Source organism: Jaculus jaculus, chromosome 7, assembly GCF_020740685.1.
Source record: "Jaculus jaculus isolate mJacJac1 chromosome 7, mJacJac1.mat.Y.cur, whole genome shotgun sequence".
Taxonomy (NCBI): Eukaryota; Metazoa; Chordata; class Mammalia; order Rodentia; family Dipodidae; genus Jaculus; species Jaculus jaculus.
This window is the reverse complement of record NC_059108.1, coordinates 41,140,970-41,160,390: the sequence shown is the minus strand read 5'-3', so window position 1 is coordinate 41,160,390 and position 19,421 is coordinate 41,140,970. Positions and strand designations below refer to the sequence as shown.

Here is a 19,421-nt window from a genome sequence, read left to right as displayed (position 1 = left end):
CTCTCAAGTAAATAATAAAAAAATAAAAATAAATAAAAAAAGGTGATAAAATTAGCTTCAATAATATCTATCAATCAAGCTATAGAAAAAAGCAGAGGAGTATGATGTTACAACTTAAAATCTGATTTATCAAAGAAAATTATTTAAGATTCAAAATGTAGATCTATCATTCTCTGGAATACCTTAAGATAAGAAAAACTTTCTGGATTACACAAACCATGAACTACAATAATAGTTAATAAATATGAATATTGTTAGACATCCCAAAGTAATAAAAGTGTGTCACTGCATATGATATGATAGGAGGCATTGAATACACCAGTTTTTCAAAGATAATGTATTAGGGGAGAAAGCTAAAGTATAATTCTTCTCTATTAAACACTCCTCAAGCAATGTAAAGAACAGAGTTCAAGTTCCACTTTGATGTGCAGCTCCTCTTGAAAGCTTCTCTACCCTGTTTTATATGAAGCATCTATAGCTAGAATGAGCACCTAGACAAGAGTATGGATGCCACACTAGAAAGCAGACTTCAGAACTGTCTCAAGCTGATTCTGAGCTACTTTAAACATGCTCAGAGTCAGAAATTAGCTATGGCTTACTTCTTAGAAGCAACAGATAATTATCTTCTTCATGATGAGAAGGATTTTAAGTGTAGGCAGAGGTAGTTTTTCTGAAGCAAAGCTCTGCTTTAAAAAGTAAACCTCAAGACTTAAATTAAAATAGGAAATGCTTTACTATGTAGTAAAAATACGTTTCAGTATAGTGAAACAGAGAAAAAAGAAGATTCCATGAGGGGGGAAAATGAGACAGAGGCTGGGCACGGTGGCACACGCCTTTAACCCCAGCACTCGGGAGGCAGAGGTAGGAGGATTGCCATGAGTTTGAGGCCACGCTGAGACTACAAAGTGAATTCCAGGTCAGCCTGGTCTAGAACAATATCCTACCTTGAAGAGAGAGACAGAGCGAAGATAAAAGGAGAAAGGCAAGGAAGCAAAGACCAAAAGGAAAAACCTATTGGAGACATACTGTTTAAACAAAAACATGATTTTCCTTTCATATACATAAGACAACCTACTTTCTCTTTACTGGGCTTTGAGAAGTCAACACAAAATTTTAAGAATAAGTACAACACTTGGTTTCTGGTCTTTAGCTTTGAAAACATGTTGCTTCTATATTTCTTTCTGCAAGGAGGGAGACAGAGAGAGAGAATAAACATGAATGGCAGGGCCATCTTCCACTATAAACAAACTCTAAATGTCTATGCCACTTGTGCAGCTGGCTTTATGTGGATACCGAGGAATCAAACCTGGGCCAGCAGGCTTTGCAAGCAAGTGACTGTAACCGCTAAACCATTTCCCCAACCCAAAACATGCTATTTTTAAAATAAATAATTTTTTATATTGCAGGTATACTTTCAATTTATAGCGATGATAAGAAGTTGAATTTACTATGGTATAAAAGATGGTTGAATGAAGTTCAATAACTAACATACTTGTTTTTGACTTCTCAAAGATTTAAGCACATTAACTTAGCCACGTATCTAATTCACTAATCACTTATAAGTGAACTTAACAATCACTTGAAACCCTAATTCATATAATTTCACTAGTTCAACTTGAATCGATTTGTGTTGTGTACATAATTGTGTCACATCATATGCATGCAAGTGACGTTCATGAAAATTTCACATCCCAGGTAGATGTACTGTCTACTCAAATATGTTTTTGTAATACATACCCAAGCCTATTGAATTTAATTATGATCAGACTCATCATTTCAACGACAGAGCTCTGTTTACTTCTCTAAACTCTCTAAGCAATACTCTCAAATACTGGCTTCTTTTTGTAGTGTGTATGATATACTTGCCTATGACATGTGTGAACAGTATGCAAGTGAATGTCAGAGGACAACCTCATGTATCAATCCTCACCTTTCATCCTTTTGAAACAAGGTCTGAGGACGCCAGGTTAGCGAGCCTGTGAGCTTCAGAGGTATTGTGTCTGCTTCCCATCTTGCTGAAAGAACACTAAGATTATAGATGCAATCTATTGCATCCAGCTTGTGGGTTTGGGGATATAAACTCAGGTCCTTAAGCATGCACAAACGCTTAAGCCACTGAGCCTTCTAACCTCACCCTATAGTGGCTTAACACACACACACACATTTGCCCATGTGTACTATGTGTATATGGGGAGACAGGAGATCTTTTCCACTGCAAATGAACACCAGATGCTTTTTGAGTCTGGCTTATATGAGTGGCTTAAGAACTGAAGCCAGGTCAGCAGGCTTTGCAAGCAAGTACCTTTGTAGCTAAGCCATCCTCTTAACCCAACAATAATGGCTTCCTGAACTGGAATTGCATCTTCTTTATGTTGGCAGCCTTTGTTTAAGTAGACAACTAAGAAATACATCTTAAGTCAGTGTTGCAGTCAGGTTTACATTGCTGATAGAAATCACCTAACCAATAGCAGCTTGTGGGAAAAAAGAGATTTTGGCTTACAGGCTTGAGAGTGAAGCTCCACGATGGCAGGGAAAACGATGGCATCACCCTCTGGCCCACATAAGGTGAACCATAGCAACAGAAGAGTGTGCCAAACACTGGCGTGGGGAAGCTGGTTATAATACCCATAAGCCTGCCCCCAACAATGTGCTCCCTCCAGGAGGCGTTAATTCCCAATCTCCATCAGCTGGGAATCTAGCATTCAGAATGCCTATATTTATGAGGGACACCTGAATCAAACCACCACAGGCAAAGAATATTCTAATGCATCAAACTGAATATAATAAAATGTTTATATCAGACCATATTTATTAACTAAGAATTCACATTTAATACATAACAAACTGCAAATAGGTTTCAAGTATGCATGCATCTTCATGTGTTATAAATATAATCCACAAACACATCAACATACCTATGCATATCTCTGTACTTATGTCATCTAGTTAGTACTTATAATTTTAAACAATTTGTACAGACAACAAAGCAAAGCAAATATAAAATCCTTAAACACTTGGAACACAAAGCTGGATATGGTGGTATACGCCTATAATCCCAGTACTAAGGAGTCTAAGTTAGGAGGATGTAATCCTCTAAATAAATAAATAAATAAATAAATAGGGCTGTAGAGAATGCTTAGAGGTAAAGGCACTTGCCTGTGAAGCCAAAGGACCCAGGTTTGATTCTCAGGACCCACATAAGCCAGATACATAAGGTGGCACATGTGTGTAAAGATAGTTTGCAGCGCCTGAAGGCCCTAGTGCACCCATTCTCTCTCTCTCTCTCTCTCAAATAAATAAAATAGTTTAAAATAAATAAATAAAACATCTATTTAAAAATGAGTGGGACTCAAAATCCTGTCATATATTTCTTAAAATACCTACTATGAAATGCCAAACAAAACTGTTCATCTTGAGGTCAGAAAGAATGAGAAGTCTCTTTTCAAACTGATTTTCCTTTTAATATTCCCAAATGATTACCTCATGTATAATCTACTTGAAAGTATTAGCAAGTAGTTATTTTTAAAGTATGAGTAATTGGACTAAAAGCAACTCTTATATATATCCAAAATAAGGAACTACTACTAAGAATCAAAGCCTAGTAATTCTGTTCCTAACGGGAACAGGTGTGTATTCTGGCATGTTATATGAAAATCACTTATGAGAAGAACAGGAACAGATGAGAAGTTAGTTTTCACTACTGTAACACATAAGTGATTAAACAGATTTCTGACAGCATGGAACTTAACTGCTTGCTGATAGGTGGCATGGCCACTCTAAGAGGTGCCACTGTATATGCTGGTATTCACCATAGATAGACAGGGAACTGAACAGAAAGTTTAATAGTGATATAAAAAGCCCAATTTGGTCAGCAGAGATTATATTTTAAATAGCAAGGGTGAGGCATGACCACGTTTTGGACAGAGACTACAAGTTGCTAGTGCCAAGATCCTCTTAGGCCAGTGGCAAATTATGAAATTAGAGCCAATATCAGTCCATGAAGATGGGAAGCTGGAACTCACTGACTACAACAGTACTGACCATCTCCCTAGGATTAATTGTGATCTGAGGTGCTTCAAAAAATATAGACCATAGGACTGGAGAGATGGCTTAGCAGTTAAGGTGCATGCCTGGGAAGCTTAAGCAACCAGGTTCTATTCTCCAGGTCCCATGTAAGCCAGATGCACATGGTGGCACATGCATCTAGAGTTCATTTACAGTGACTAGAGGTCCTGAATCTTTTTAAAAATAGACAATAGTAATGACCAGGGAATAAACTAAATTTAAAAACATTTTCTTGGGCTAGAGGGATGGCTTAGAGGGTAAAACATTTGCCTGCAAAACCAAAGGACCCAGGTTTGATTCCCCAGAACCCACGTAAGCCAGATACACAAGGGGGCACATGTGTCTGGAGTTTTGTCTGCAGTGGCTGGAGGCCCTGGCATGCCCATTCTCATTCTCTCTCTCTCTCTCTCTCTTTCTCTGTTAAATAAATAAAAATAAATTAAAAAAAAAAATTTTCTTGGGGGTGGAGAGATGGCTCATCAGTTAAAAGCACTTACAGCACAGGGCCTGAAACTACCCAGATACCCAGTCCTGTGGGAGGTAGCAAAGACCCCATAATCTCTGGAGCTCATAAAATGACAAGCTCTAGAATCAGTAAAGAGACTGTCTCAAGAAAACACATGGATGAGCGAGCATAGGAGGGGGGACACCTGATAGTCTCCTGTGGCCTTTCCACACATGCATAGAAGACACCAAATCAGCACATACACGTGCAGACTCCACAAACACACATGACATATACCACACACACACATATGCAAAATTTTTTTGTGCATGTTATATATACATTTATTTATTATTCTGTGATATTAAATATACTTAACTAGTTTATGAAAGTTTTGTTTTTTAAAGGTTTGTTTTATTTATTACAAACAGAGAGAGGGGTGGGAGAGAGAAAGTGCAAATGGGCGCACCAGGGACTCTAGCCATTGCAAATGAATTCCAGATGCATGTACCACCATGTGCATCTGGCTTGCATGGGAACCGAATAATCAAACCTGGGTCCTTAGGCTTCGCAGGCAAGCACCTTAACTGCTAAGCCATCTCTCCAGCCTGAAAAGCTCTATTTTCAACAATTATAAAATTTTAAGCTATTTTACATCTAACATAAGCTTCAATCAAATATCAAAACTGATCAGCTGGAGTCTATCTTATTGGTTTTTATTTTTCACTTTGTGCACATGTTCATGTGTGAGTGCAGACACATAAATAACAAGCACTCATGTGGAAGCCTGAGGAAAACTTGCAGTGTCTGTCTTTACAGTCCACCTTGTTTGAGGCAGGGTCTCTCACTGCTCACCTCTGTCGCCTCCAAGTGATTGTCCTGGCTCTGGCTCTCTTCTCACCATAGGCAGGCTGGGATTACAGATGTCATGCTACACCATCAGGCTTTCCTGAGGGTTCTGGAGATCCACACTTGGGTACTCTGCTTCCCTGGACTCTAGGCTATTCTTACTCTATTTACTTATTTTCTCAGAAAGGAAAGGTAAAGTTATCAAAAAGAAAGAAAGCAGATACCAGTAGCTGACAACAAGATTCAGTTTACAACTAGAATAATTAAAAAAATACCTTTTTGCATTATGAAGAATTTCTTTGTGCAGAAGACTAAAAGAGACCCTAGTTTTAGTGAAATAGGTAAAAATCACCTCATTCACAATACCTTTATTTAAAGTAAGGCATTGATTACTTTTGTTTGACATTTACTGATAATACTATATGAATGAACATAAACAAATGCTCATTTTAATTCTAAATGTGTGATTATGTTTTAATGTGATCGATTAAAAATTCCCTAATTAGCTGGGTGTGGCAGCACCCACCTTTAATCCCAGCACTCAGGAGGCAGAGATGGGAGAATCACTGTTGAGTTTGGGACCAGCCTGGGACTACAGAGTTCCAGGTCTGCTTGGACCTGAGTGAAACCCTACCTTGAAAAAAGAAAAAAAAAACCCCTTATTAGTAATTAGAGAAACAACCTTTGTTCTGTAACTAACAAAAAGATGGCTAGAGAGATGGCTTAACAGTTAAAGAACTTGCTTACAAAGCCTAAGGACCCAGGTTTGATTCTCTAGTACTCCTGTAAGCCAGATGCACAGGGTGGGACATGCATCTGCAGTTCATTTGCAGTGGTAGAGGCCCTGGAGTGCCCATTCTCTCTCCCGCTCGCTAATAAATAAAATATTTTAAAAAGAAACCCCACAATTTTATTCATGTTTCAATGTCTTCACATTAATTTCTATCTGCGTTTTCTAAACTAGAAGAAACTGGGCTAGAGGTAGAAAGCCTGTCATGCATACAACCTGGGATGCAATCTCAAATGGATGCTGTACTAGAAAGGGACCAAGAAAGCAAAAGGAACTGAACATGTGAAGAAAACAGGCTTTGAAGAAGGAAGCTACACTGTTTCAGTTCAAATCCTAATTACCAGATGGATGGGCCTAGACAAGTCTCAATGATCAACGTGTATCTCAATGATTTCAGGGACATAAAGGAGACTTGTATAACACAGTAAGGGCAGAGTGAATCAAAACATGTGCAGTATTTACCCAATGCTCAATGCAGTACAAAATCAATGTTCGCTATCATTGTTACTCATAGACAATCTGTCTCCTTAAAAAATGTCTCATAGGAAGCAATTTAAATCTAGAAAAATCTGAGAGTAACAGCTTTTATTTAGTGTCTACAAAACTTTCTATGTTGGACTGCCCCCTACAGGCCTCAATTTACCTATTTCTTTAAGTGTGAGGGAATATAGGATTTGGATTTTTATTTTATTTATTTGTGTGTGCATGCCAAGCTCTTTTGCTGAGCACATCTGGCTTTCGTGGGTGCTGGGAAATCAAACCTGGATCAACAGGCTTTGTAAGCAAGTGCAAGTGCCTCTGAGTTCTCTCTCTCTCTAGCACCCTAGGATTTGAATTTTATACTAAAATATTAACACTAAAGCAAATTATTATCCCTTCATTATAGTAGGACACAGTGTCTGAAATATACATAAAGACAGAAAATAACAAATAGTGTTTGTCCTCAGAGAACTCAGTTTACTGCTTACAGAGAAACTGCATCCACTTCAACAGAATGAGCCATAAGGAAATCTGAAAACTTGTTCCTATCTGGATTGTACTACATACAGTGTAATGTTTGCTATGAAAAACAAAGCAGACTCAGAAGAGAAGATCTATGCTCATATCTGCCAAGAAATCCTGAGTTGAACACTGGGCAAGTCAGTTTTGTGCCAAGTTGTCTTCCAAAATCAGGATGTATTACACCATCTCCCCAACTTGGACAGCTCTAATATCCCATAGCAAACACATAAGTAAATGCTTTAAGAAAGAACAGAAAGCAAAGAATTAACTTCTACACAGTACACTAGGCCACATATGAAGGGATTAAAGATTTATTAAGTGAAACAAGGCAAGGTTTCTAGAAGCACTGAGAAAGTAAAGTGTAGTCCTGAGGAATTAGCAGTCAGAAAAAGAAACAACAAAGTGCTAAGGAATTCCCTACCCCATTATCGGGACTTCGTAAAGAAAACTGTACTAAGAACCACAAATATTGTTCAAGGAGATAGGGAACATGGGTGGGTATAAGTGGAAAAGGGAGAAAGACCATTCTGGTATACTAGAAAGTACAATTCAAAGCAAGTGAACAAAAGTTATCCCAAGATGCTAGGTATAACAACTTGAAGCCAAAACAGGGGAGCATGTTTTTAGAATTAGCTGTGAACAGAAAGACAATGAGAAGATAGAAACTACACTGACACATGAGTGAGGACCTCATCTGATGTGCTCTGCTGGTCCTGAAGTAAAATACAGGAAGCATGGCAAGCAATCATTATCGCTGCTAAAATATTTTGCAGCAAAATTATAATGACTTAGGTCAATAATACCTAATGATTATTTACTACGAACCCAGACATATTTAATCTTTACAATAGCCCTATGAAATAGTTACAATCCCTATTTTATACATGATAAAGTGAAGACCCAAAAATATGACATAAATGCCCCAAATTATACATCTACCTAGATAGAAACCTAAAACTACCAAAATCAAAAGTTGTCCTGGAATTTGCCATTCTCCCGCCTTGGCCTATCAAACAATGGGATTTGTCACCAAACCCACCTTGAACCTACTCCATTTTAACCACTAATATTATTACATGTCAGTGATTCATTTCATTCAGTTTTCAAGGTTCTTTATCAGGAAACCTACATGGAAAACTTGTTCTATGTAAGATGGAGGGCTGGAGAAATGGCTTAGTGGTTAAGGTGCATGCCTGTGGAACCTAAGAATCCAAGTTTGATTCTCCAGGTCCCACATAAGCCAGATGCACATGGTGGCACGTGTGTCTGGAGTTCATATGTAGTGGCTAGAAGCCCTGGTATGCCCATTCTCCCTCTCTCTTCCCCCTCCCTCTCTGTCTCTAATACATAAATAAAAACAAAAATAAATAAATAAATAAGATAGAACCACTAGAGAAAGCCACCATTAATTGTAAACTAAGATTCACATTCCTAGCATAGTCACAACTTTTGTATTTTAGAATTAGTAACAGCACATTAAGAACAGGCTTTATTTCCCCAAGTTTTAACAAAGCCCATCTCTCTGAAGTTAGAGATTCAGGGTTAACAGAGGTAGTAATGCTATCAGCAATGGCAGAGTGTGGACCTTCCATATGCTTTCCTCCACAAAAGCAACAAGAAAACTGTCAAAAATGCTCAAAACTAACTTGCTCTAAACTCTATCTGTTCCTTTTTTTTTTTTTTTTTCCAGCTTACAATGATTTTGGGAACATTTATTTTGAGAAAATGGTTTGTCAAGTTTAAACTCTAATTCTGCCTACCATGGTCATGAAAGCCACCAGCCTGCAGGCATAGCAGCCTCACAGCTGCTGGAAGGACTGTGTGTGGCTGAAGCACTTTCTAAAACACCACTATCACCATGGAGAGATGGCTTAGCAGTTTTTAACATTCTAGTACTTATCTTGTGTACCTGCTATCTTTACTTGGACCAGAAGTGTGGTTCCTTGAAGAACTAAATGCTCTTTCTATCCTTTGTTGTCTTTCTTTACTTATGAGATACAAAATAAAAAGAAGTTAAGAATAGCATGGGAGATTTGGGAATATGAAATTCTTGCTGCTTTTAAGACAGAGAAAGGAAGGGTTAGGGAACAGACTTTTACCATCAGAATTTACAGATTCTTGACTGATCATCCTGGATATGAAATATAAAACTTAAATAAATATCCTTGAGATATGAGGTAAAAGCTTCAAAGGAAAAGAATGTAGAATTAGTCTAAAACTGAAGACGCTAAACTACTTTAGCATAAGCCAGGGTTTGGGAAGGTAGGGAATTGAAATCTCTGCAAAGTGGAAGACTTGGCAAGTTTATTATTTCTGTTAAACCTCTTCTGTCTCAGAAATCCATTCTCGACTATTCCATACTTAAAACAGAACATATAATGCTACTTCAAACAGAACTGTTTACAGTAGTAAAAATGAAATGAAAAGGGGAAGAAGAACACTTGCTCCTCAAGCCTAAGGACCCGAGTTCGATCCCGAGCATGCCAAGAGTAGCCATGCATGCCTGTAACCCCAGTGCTGGAGGGTAGGAAAAGAGACCTCAGGGGCTAACTGGTCAGCTAGTCTGACCAAAAGGCACAAAAGTTTCAGGTTCATGGAGTGATTTTCTCAAGGAAATAAACTGAAGGGTAATAAAGGAGGAAACCTGACAATTTCCTGTGGATTCTGCATGTGTACAGCACACCTCTACACACACACATAAAATAACTTTAAAAAAAGAAGGAAAACTCATTGAGCGTGGGATGGTGGGATGCACCTGTAATCCCAACACTCAGCAGACAGAGAGGCAAGGAGGACTGCTGCATGTCTGAGGGCCAGCCTGGGCTCCATAGTGAGATGCTATTTCATCCTCCGTCCCACCCCACCCCCCAGCACACGGAGAGAATACTCATCAATAAGTGATACAGGACAAATTACGGCATAACAAGAAGCTGAATATACTTTAGCTAACAAAGAACTAAAATAGATCTTAAACTATAAGAGAACATTCAAGAACAAGATGAAATGATCCCAAAGATCCACAGCCAGCATATACAAAATGCTGAATATCTCTAATCATCCATAATGATATCCCTTATATATAAGAGGCTAAATGGCTACTCCTTGAACAATAAAATAAAATCATCATATGAGACTGAAATTCCACTTCCAAGTAAAGTTCGAAAGAAATGAAAGAATTCTCAAAGCTACCTTTGAACATCACTGCAGTTGCAGCGGTTCATTTTCGTTATCAGGAGTACTGGGCCATGTACCCAGATATATGGTCAAAGACTTGTTAGGACATTTCTGTCAGTGTTTGTTTGTTTAAACATGATTTTTAAAAGATATTTTGTTTATTTACTACAGAGAGTGAGTGTGTGCGTCAGGGCCTGGAACCACACTGTAAATGAACTTCAGGCACATGTGCACCCTGTACATCTGACTACGTGAATACTGGGAAACTGAACCTAGGTCCTCAGGCTTCTCAGACAAGTGATGTAACTGCTGAGCTATCTCTTCAGCCCTTTGGAGTGTGTTTTGAAGGAGAATGATGTTACGTCAGTGAGCTGAGTCTTCAGAGCAGAAGGTACTAATCATACAGTAGGTGAGCCACATCTCATCAGTTGAAGGCTTTACTTAAGCAAGACTGACCTCCCCTAAACAAGAAGAAATTCAGCTAGCAGACAGGCTTTACAACTCCAGCTCTTCTCTGATGTTCCAGCTTGTAGGTCTTAAACCATCAGGTTGTGGACTTCACAATTCTGAGGTAATTCCTTACAATCACCTTCTCTGGCCTCTATTCTGTCCATTTTCAGGGAGTGAATAAAAGGGGCATAAAGAAGGTTTTGTCGGGCTGGAGAGATGGCTTAGCGGTTAAGCGCTTGCCTGTGAAGCCTAAGGACCCCGGTTTGAGGCTCGGTTCCCCAGGTCCCACGTTAGCCAGATGCACAAGGGGGCGCACGAGTCTGGAGTTCGTTTGCAGAGGCTGGAGGCCCTGGCGCACCCATTCTCTCTCTCCCCCTCTATCTGTCTTTCTCTCTGTGTCTGTTGCTCTCAAATAAATAAATAAATAAATAAATAATAAAAAAAATTAAAAAAAGAAGGTTTTTGTCTCTGGAAAGCATGAAATCACCCTCAATGAAGCAGCATTATTCATACAAGAAAATGGTGAAAGGAAACGAAAATGAAGAATGGATAAACAAAACATGCTACACACAAAGGAATGTTGAGCCAGGTGTGGTAGCACATGCCTTTAATCCCAGAACTTGGCAGGCAGAGGTACGAGGATCATGTATGTTCAAGGCCAGCATGAGACTACATGGTGATTTCCAGGTCAGCCTGGGCTAGAGCGAGACCCTACTGTGAACAACCAACCAACCAACCAACCAAGGAATATTAAGCCTTATGGAAGAAGGGCCTTTCTGGTTGGACTTGGTGGTACATGTCTGTAACTCAGGACAGGGAGGTAGAGGCAGGCATTAAGAGGCCAGCCTGGGCTACTCTTTGGGAGTGATGACAATCTGGGTGGCTTCAGAACACTGTGCTAAATGAAATAAGCCAGCAACAAAAAGACAATATGTGATTCCACTAATACATGATATCTAACACAGCTAAATGCACAGAAAATATAGAGCAGGGCAACTAAGATTGTTGTTTAAAGAGTATAGTTTCAGATTTGTGAGATGAGTTTTGAAGAATAAATGTATAATCTCTACAAATGCACTTAATTTTACAGATTTACAAGAAAAAAATTAAAGGAAAAGTATTGGGATGTTGATCAGTGACAGAGCACTTGCCTAGCCTATAGACGGCCCTGAGTTCAAATCCAGCATCCCCGCCTAAGAACCCTCCCCCAACGCCCCCCCCAAAAAAAACTTGTCAAAGAACATATGCTTAGCTATGGAACAATCTGTCTTCATTCATTCTGCTAAAGATATTAAAGAAACTGCACAGTCAAAATATATTACAATTATACAATGTATTTGTTTGAAATGACCAAAAACTAAGTTACAAACAGTAACACTCAATTTACTAACCAATAAGTCCCTCCTCTTGGTCTCTGGCTTCTCTGCTAGATGTTATGGCAAGGTATCAGCTAAAATATAAAACAATAGAACAGAATTATAATTTCTCACCAACATACATAACCCTGAAGGGGAAAACAATGCTAGCAAACATGGCCATAATTTGCCACCCATTTCTGCTGTCCTCACATTTCAACATTCATAAATCAGTATTTCTGAAATATCATATGTACATTCTTGAATTTTTGAGTGTACTGCAATAGAAAGCAAGTTACTTAAATAAAAGTGGCAAGGAAACCTCTCAACAGAATTAAAACATCAAAATGCTATAATGAACAATTTTATGAAAGGCTAGCAGAGTACTGGTTATTATGAAACAGAAGCAAACTAACTTCAACTCTATTTTATGTTTATATAACCGATGAAGAACTTCTTCCAAAGAAAGTAAGAATCATATGAACTTTAGTAGAAAGCAAGCACTATTTCACAACTTTTTGGCTCTTTTAAAAACTAAAAATAACATTAGGTTGTTTCTAAGAAGAATCTCTGAATTTACTTGTAACCTCAGATAGCCTACAAAAAGCAAGGCAACTCAGTGACCGTCCTTGCATATTATGAAGCATCTCTTAAGATAACCTATTTTTAATTGATAAAGTGAAGTCCTAGATGTGGAAAGCCTTTACCTTTGCAGCCCTATTCCCTATCTAGCCCTTGGTGCCCAACTCAAACAAGATGTCCCCAGACTCACATGTCTCCTTCACCTACAAAGCTCTTCTCATGTCCCTTTGCTTTCCTGTCCATGCTTCTGTCATGTGCTGGGTGCAACACTTCCCTAAGGTGGCATCTTTGGCTCCTCCCCCAAACAGTATAAAAGGTATCAAATGCTTCCCAGGAGCAGTCAACTTTTACAGAAATCTTTGCAGAAATCAAATTTGGTGTTTTATGCAATTTGTACACTTAGCTCAGCAGAGTTTTCTTAACCTTTTGACTACAATTTTGTAGGACGTGATAATATGAACTACCTGAACCCCTGTGCATGGCTCAGGGCAGAGCATACCACGTAAGACAAATGAATGAGAGCTATTTATTGCCCAAGTATACTGGCAGGGAAACATTTATACACCCAGGACTCTTGAAAAAATACAATCAGTGTTTAATAATCTGACAAATTTTCAGTATACAACATAGATCCGAAAGCCTGAAATTTTCAATGTCATTTTACAAATCTTGACAGGTAACCTCGAATCACCATCTGTTTATATATATAATTCTAAAGAACATTTGGTTACATTTCTGAAACACCTCATTTCTAAAGTACTGGCTCATATTTATTTAAGCACCTGGATTTCAGGAACACAAACCTGAAACTTGCACACTAAACTGAACTACTATGTAAATGACAGGAACATGGTCTGTAACACCTCTAGACAGCTTCTGGTTTAATTTGACTTCTATCACTAGAATTCTATCACTTGACTAATGATAAACATGTTTCAAATGAAAAAGAAATACTTGTCAAGTTTTACAGAAGTCAGTCTGTGAAGAATATCACCAGGCACAGATTTTCTAAATTCTTATCAGTATATTTTTTCAAAGAATACTGATGTTGTCAGGTAGCTATATTATGAAAATACAGCAAACTCAACTTAAAAGCAAAGAAAGAAAAATACTGCTGGCATACCAGAACTAGATGGGCTCTACTTTGTAGCATGACCTTCAATTTTATCACATTTGCAATCAGATGATCCCCCTCAAAAAGCAAAAAACTACTCCTCACCCAAGCAAGATCAAGGACCCTCTCTCCTCCCTTACTACAAAAGGATTCTATTAGGATTCTGTACAAAAAGTTGATATGTTAGTAAAGATTATTCCCTTCTCTCAGTCAGTCACATTGTGTGAGCTGGTGGTATAGCTGTGGAGTTGTTTTTCTTTTTCTAGGTGCTCAAATTTTCAAAAACATTCATGTAGCAAAAGTTAGAAAAAAACAAATAAAAATGTTTTTTAAAAGGGGGGGGGGGGCTGGAGAGATGGCTTAATGGTTAAGGCATTGGCCTGCAAAGCCGAAGGATCCCAGTTTGATCCTCCAGGACCCATGTAAGCCAGATGCACAAGAGGGCATATGTGTCTGGAGTTCGTTTGCAATAGCTGGAGGCCCTGGTGTGCCCATTCTCTCTCTCTCTCTCTCTTTCTCTCAAATAAACAAATAAATAAAATAGTTTTTAAAATGTTTAAAAATTATTCTCTCCATTTAAGGGATGGAGAGATGGCTCAGCAGTTCAGATAATTGCCTGCAAAGCCTAACAACATGGGTTTGATTCCACAGTACCCACATAAAGCCAGATGCACAAAGTGGTGCATACATCTGGAATTTGTTTGCAGTGGCTAGAGGCCCTGGCACGCCTATTCTTTATCTGCCCTTCTCTCTCCCTCTGTGTGTGTGTCTGATGTCTGTCTATATGTCTCTGCTTACAAATGAATAAAAATACTAAAAAAAAAAAAGTAGAAGAAACTTATTCCCTCCATTAATATTAATAAACATGAAATTTTCAGGTTTTCCTTAAACACTGTTACTAATGTAAAGTCTCAAATTGTATAACTGCATATATCCAGTAATATTAAATAAGGAGTGTTAATCAAAATTCTGCATAAATAGCAGCTATCATTAATAAAGATAATATTACAACCCCACCTAACAATCAGAAGTCAGCAGCCAACATTTAATGCTACTGCTAGATCAGATGAATGGGAAAAAGGAACGCGGGTTCCCAGCACAAATGAAGCTCAAATATGCAAAATTAGGACATGAGGAAAGCCAGGAAATGACAAATTAGAAAAATTGTAACTCAAATTAATGTATTTTCTTACATATAATTTTTAATCAGATACAAATCTTATAAAGTTTATTCAAACTGAAATAAGAGCAGATGAAAAGACATGTAAAATCAACTGAGAAACAATCAAGGATCCTTACTTTTTCTGTTTAAGGAGAAACTGCCCAACTGCCCCCGCACAGGAAAGGCCTGGCAGGAAGCTCTGCTTCAAAAAGCCCTCTACCTGGCAGCCAGCTTTATTGAGGCCAAGTTTAAAAAATCTGTACCTACTCACTTTCTATCTGATGACAGAACTCTATAAAAATCATTCTCTGGAGCCAGGGACAGTGTAGCACATATGAAATCAGAGTACTTGGAGAACTGTGAGTTCAAGGCTAGCTGAAGCTACAAAGCAAGCCTGGCTCTTTAAAAAATAAATAAATAAAAGGGAAGAAAACCTTGGGCTGGAAAGATGATTCTGTGGTTAAAGGCACTTGTTTGCAAAGCCTGATGGCCTGGGTTCAATTCCCCAGCACCCACCGTAAAGCCAGATGCACAAAGTGGTGCATATTTGCAGGGGCTTAGAGGCTCTGCTTGCCCAGACTCACATTCACTCATTTTCTCTCTCTACTTCTTTCTATGTCTCATAAACAAATATCTCTCCCATTCCCTCCATATGCATACCTGTTTTCCATACACAGCACCTTCCTGCCAAATTCTTCTACATTATGATACCAAAATAAGAAACATGGACTTATCTCCTAACTTCCCATCAGAACAAGCTCTAAGAGGAAGACCTCTTTTCAGTACGCCTGTCCTGTTCTTCTGACAGCAACCACTCACTTAGTACAAGTTTGATCTACTTTTCTATAAGAGCTTCTTCAAGGACTTATAGAGCAGAAACTACCCTGTCAATGAACATACATGCTTCTTGGAAGTGCAAGCGCTCAAAAGCACGAATATCCCAATGGTTTTGGAACTTCTCTCGTGGAAATGTGTTCAGATTCTGTGATATATCTAGATATATCTCTATCTCTCAACACCCCACCCCCACCCCAGCTCTCTCATCTATCGCACAAAGAAGTTAGGCTGCTAGGCCAACACACCTGATGTTATTACGGAGCTGATGGCCACAAAAATGAAATCAAGAACAATCAGTGATAACTTAGAAAGTTAACAGAAACATATTGAGCAGTTTTTAGACACTCTCTAGTATGAGCATATTGCTGATTAATGAAAAATATGAATCACTAGAAAATTATACCTGCAACATGAAATTAGAAATACTTTTCACTCATTCAGTTCATTAAGCTTTATTTACTCACTTTATTTATTTATTTATTTATTTATTTATTTATTTATTTATTTACTTATTTATTTATTTGGGGGGGGTTTCTGAGGTAGGGTCTCACTGTAGCCCAGGCTGACCTGAATTCACTCTGTAGTCTCAGGGTGGCCTCGAACTCACAGCAATCCTCCTACCTCTGCCTCCCGAGTACTGGGATTAAAGGTGTGCGCCACCAAGCCCAGCTTTTATTTACTCATTTTTAATCAAATAACTGAATTTTTCTTTGAATGATTATGTGGTATCTATTAGGTTTGACTCTATGCTATGAAATTATGTTTCCAATTCCTGTTATTAAGTTACTTTTCATTTGAGAGGGTACCTTGCTTTCTAAAATACTGACTCAAATTTTTTTGCCCTTTTATAGTGCTGGTGACTGAACCCAGGGCCTCATGCAGGATAGGCAAGTATTCTAGCACTTACACAGAGCTACCTACAGGCCCTAAACATATATTTAATAATTCTATGTGCCAAACATAGTACATTTTAGTATATACCACAGAATCTTTTAACAATATTTATTTAGGAGAATAAGAATGAGCATGCCAGGACCTCCTGTCTCTGCAAATGAACTCCAGATGCAGATATCATTTTTGTGCATCTGGCTTTACATGGGTATTAGAAAAACAAATCCAGGTTGTTAGGTGTTACAAGAAAGCACCTTTAACAGCTCAGTGCCTCTGCAGCCCCACACCACAGAATCTTGTCTTGACCTCATGTAAGTGTGTTCTGAGAAAGAGCCCTAAGCGTGCTACTCTACTCTACTGCACTGAGGACTCAGCATCTGAAAGACAGACAGACAGTTCTCCTTAGAAGCATCAGTTACATTCCACAGAGCTGCTAAAAACCACTGCTCCTAGAGGAGACAGCCACATTTCTGGGCGCCTTCATTTCTTGTTCCCCACCCAGTCAATACAAACCATGCTTTATGTGTGTTTCTAAAAATAGCACTGTCTGGGGCGCATCTTGAATGGCAAAAATCAACAACAAAAAAACAAACAAACAAAACCTCACAGCACTGAATATACTGTGAAAAGGGTATTTACTATGGGTGAAACCATAGTGCTGCTTTCTTCAACCTCAGCTGGGTATATACACAGGAGACAAATTTTTTTATCATTCTGCACATTTATGAAAGATGTCATCAGCCAGGCATGGTGGTGCTCACCAGCACTCTAGAAGCTAAGACAAGAGTCATGAGTTCAAGGCCAGCCTGGGCTGCCTCCTGAAACCCTATCTCAAAAAGCTAGTAAAGAGGGCTGGAGAGATGGCTTAGCGGTTAAGCGCTTGCCTGTGAAGCCTAAGGACCCCGGTTCTAGGCTCGGTTCCCCAGGTCCCACGTTAGCCAGATGCACAAGGGGGCACACGCACCTGGAGTTCGTTTGCAGAGGCTGGAAGCCCTGGCACGCCCATTCTCTCTCTCTCCCTCTATCTGTCTTTCTCTCTGTGTCTGTCACTCTCAAATAAATAAATAAAAAATTTAAAAAAAAAAGCTAGTAAAGAAAATTTATTTGTAACAGGGGTGGCAAACAAGCTGTAGCAAATAGTGAATGAGCAAAGACAGCAGATGTGAAGATCAGTAGCAACTGCACACAAGTCAAATGCTTCAATGCAACTTCTTCCTGACCCCTATTGGCAGCCCAACACCATCAACTCCCAAGAAAACAAAAGGTTTTGGACCACAGTACTTTAAGACAACATCTGAGGCTTTCAAAAATGGGTATTTTTCAAAGTATTACTTCCTACCTGATATATTCTAAAAGGGATATAACGAAATCCATTTTCTTCTGGAGGATATTCCATGAGTTTCCGATTGATGGCCCAAAACTGGTCAAATCTGTCTGAAATGATATAAATTCTGTTATTAAGAATGAGCATTAAAATGAAATACTTCATATGAGGGCATGAAAGTCTTAAACATCCTCTTAGATGTTTCTGAAAAACATGATTTCCATTACTTTTCTCAGCCTTACCATTCCTTCACTAAACATAAAGAAATGAAAATAATATTTTAGCCAGGTGTGGTGGCACACACCTTTAATTCCAGCACTCAGGAGGCAGAAGGAGGAGGAACACCATGAGTTCAAGGCCACCCTGAGACAAAATAGTGTGAATTCTAGGTCAGCCTGAGCTAGAGTGAGACCCTAACTCAAAAAACAAAAACAGGGCTGGAGAGATGGCTTAGTGGTTAAGTACTTGCCTGTGAAGCCTAAGGACCCTGGTTCGAGGCTCGGTTCCCCAGGTCCCACGTTAGCCAAATGCACAAGGGGGTGCACGCGTCTGGAGTTCGTTTGCAGAGGCTGGAAGCCCTGGCGCGCCCATTCTCTCTCTCCCTCTATCTGTCTTTCTCTCTGTGTCTGTCGCTCTCAAATAAATAAATAAATAATTAAAAAAAAAACTCTAAGTCTGAAATAAACCCTTTAAAAAAAACCAAACAAACAAAAATATTTCAAAGAATGAAACTACATACTTATTTTCCTTAAGGGAAACCCTAAACAGATACATGACAATTTGTTATCAAGGCAAAGAACATCAGGTAGGAACTGATGTACTGACTCTTGTGGTATGACTCTTACTGCTAACCTATGAAGAGCCAAATTTAAGTAACCAAGTATTAGCCAGAAGTTATGTAAAGAAACACAGGCTGGAAGTGGTGCACATGCCTTTAATCCCAGCACTTGGGAAGACAGAGGTTGGAGGATTGCTGTGAGTTTGAGTCTAGTCTGAGACTACATAGTGAATTCAAAAAAAAAAAAAAAAAAAGATGAAAGAAACACAAAAGGTTTTGCATGAAATGTGGAGCTTGTGGCCTGCGGATATAGCTTAGTGGAAGAGTTGGATTATCTAGCTTGCACAGGGCTCCAACTTCAATTTACAGTATAGAAATGGAAGGAAGGGGCTGGAGAGATGGCTTAGGAGTTAAGCGCTTGCCTGTGAAGCCTAAGGACGTGGGTTCAAGGCTTGATTCCCCAGGAACCACGTTTGCCAGATGCACAAGGAGGCGCATACATCTGGAGTTCGTTTGCAGTGGCTGGAGGCCCGGGCACGCCCATTCTCTCTCTTTCTCTCTATCTGCCTCTTTTCTCTTTGTCTGTCGCTCTCAAATAAATAA

At 38.9% G+C, this 19,421-nt stretch overlaps 1 protein-coding gene across 5 annotated transcripts in view; it reads right to left on the bottom strand.

The window, feature by feature from the left end:
* The window catches only part of Atg5 (autophagy related 5), a 133,065-nt gene that overhangs the window by 31,171 nt on the left and 82,473 nt on the right, over positions 1-19,421 (bottom strand). For 3 of the 5 annotated variants that reach the window (XM_045155288.1, XM_045155290.1, XM_045155292.1), the window contains one exon: positions 18,056-18,150. The exons of 1 other annotated variant lie outside the window; for it this stretch is intronic. In XM_045155288.1, the coding sequence (XP_045011223.1) occupies positions 18,056-18,150 (95 nt within the window). Of the gene's footprint in view, positions 1-12,166; positions 12,226-18,055; positions 18,151-19,421 lie in introns of those variants that run through there. One more of the 5 variants, XM_045155291.1, reaches the window with a different exon arrangement.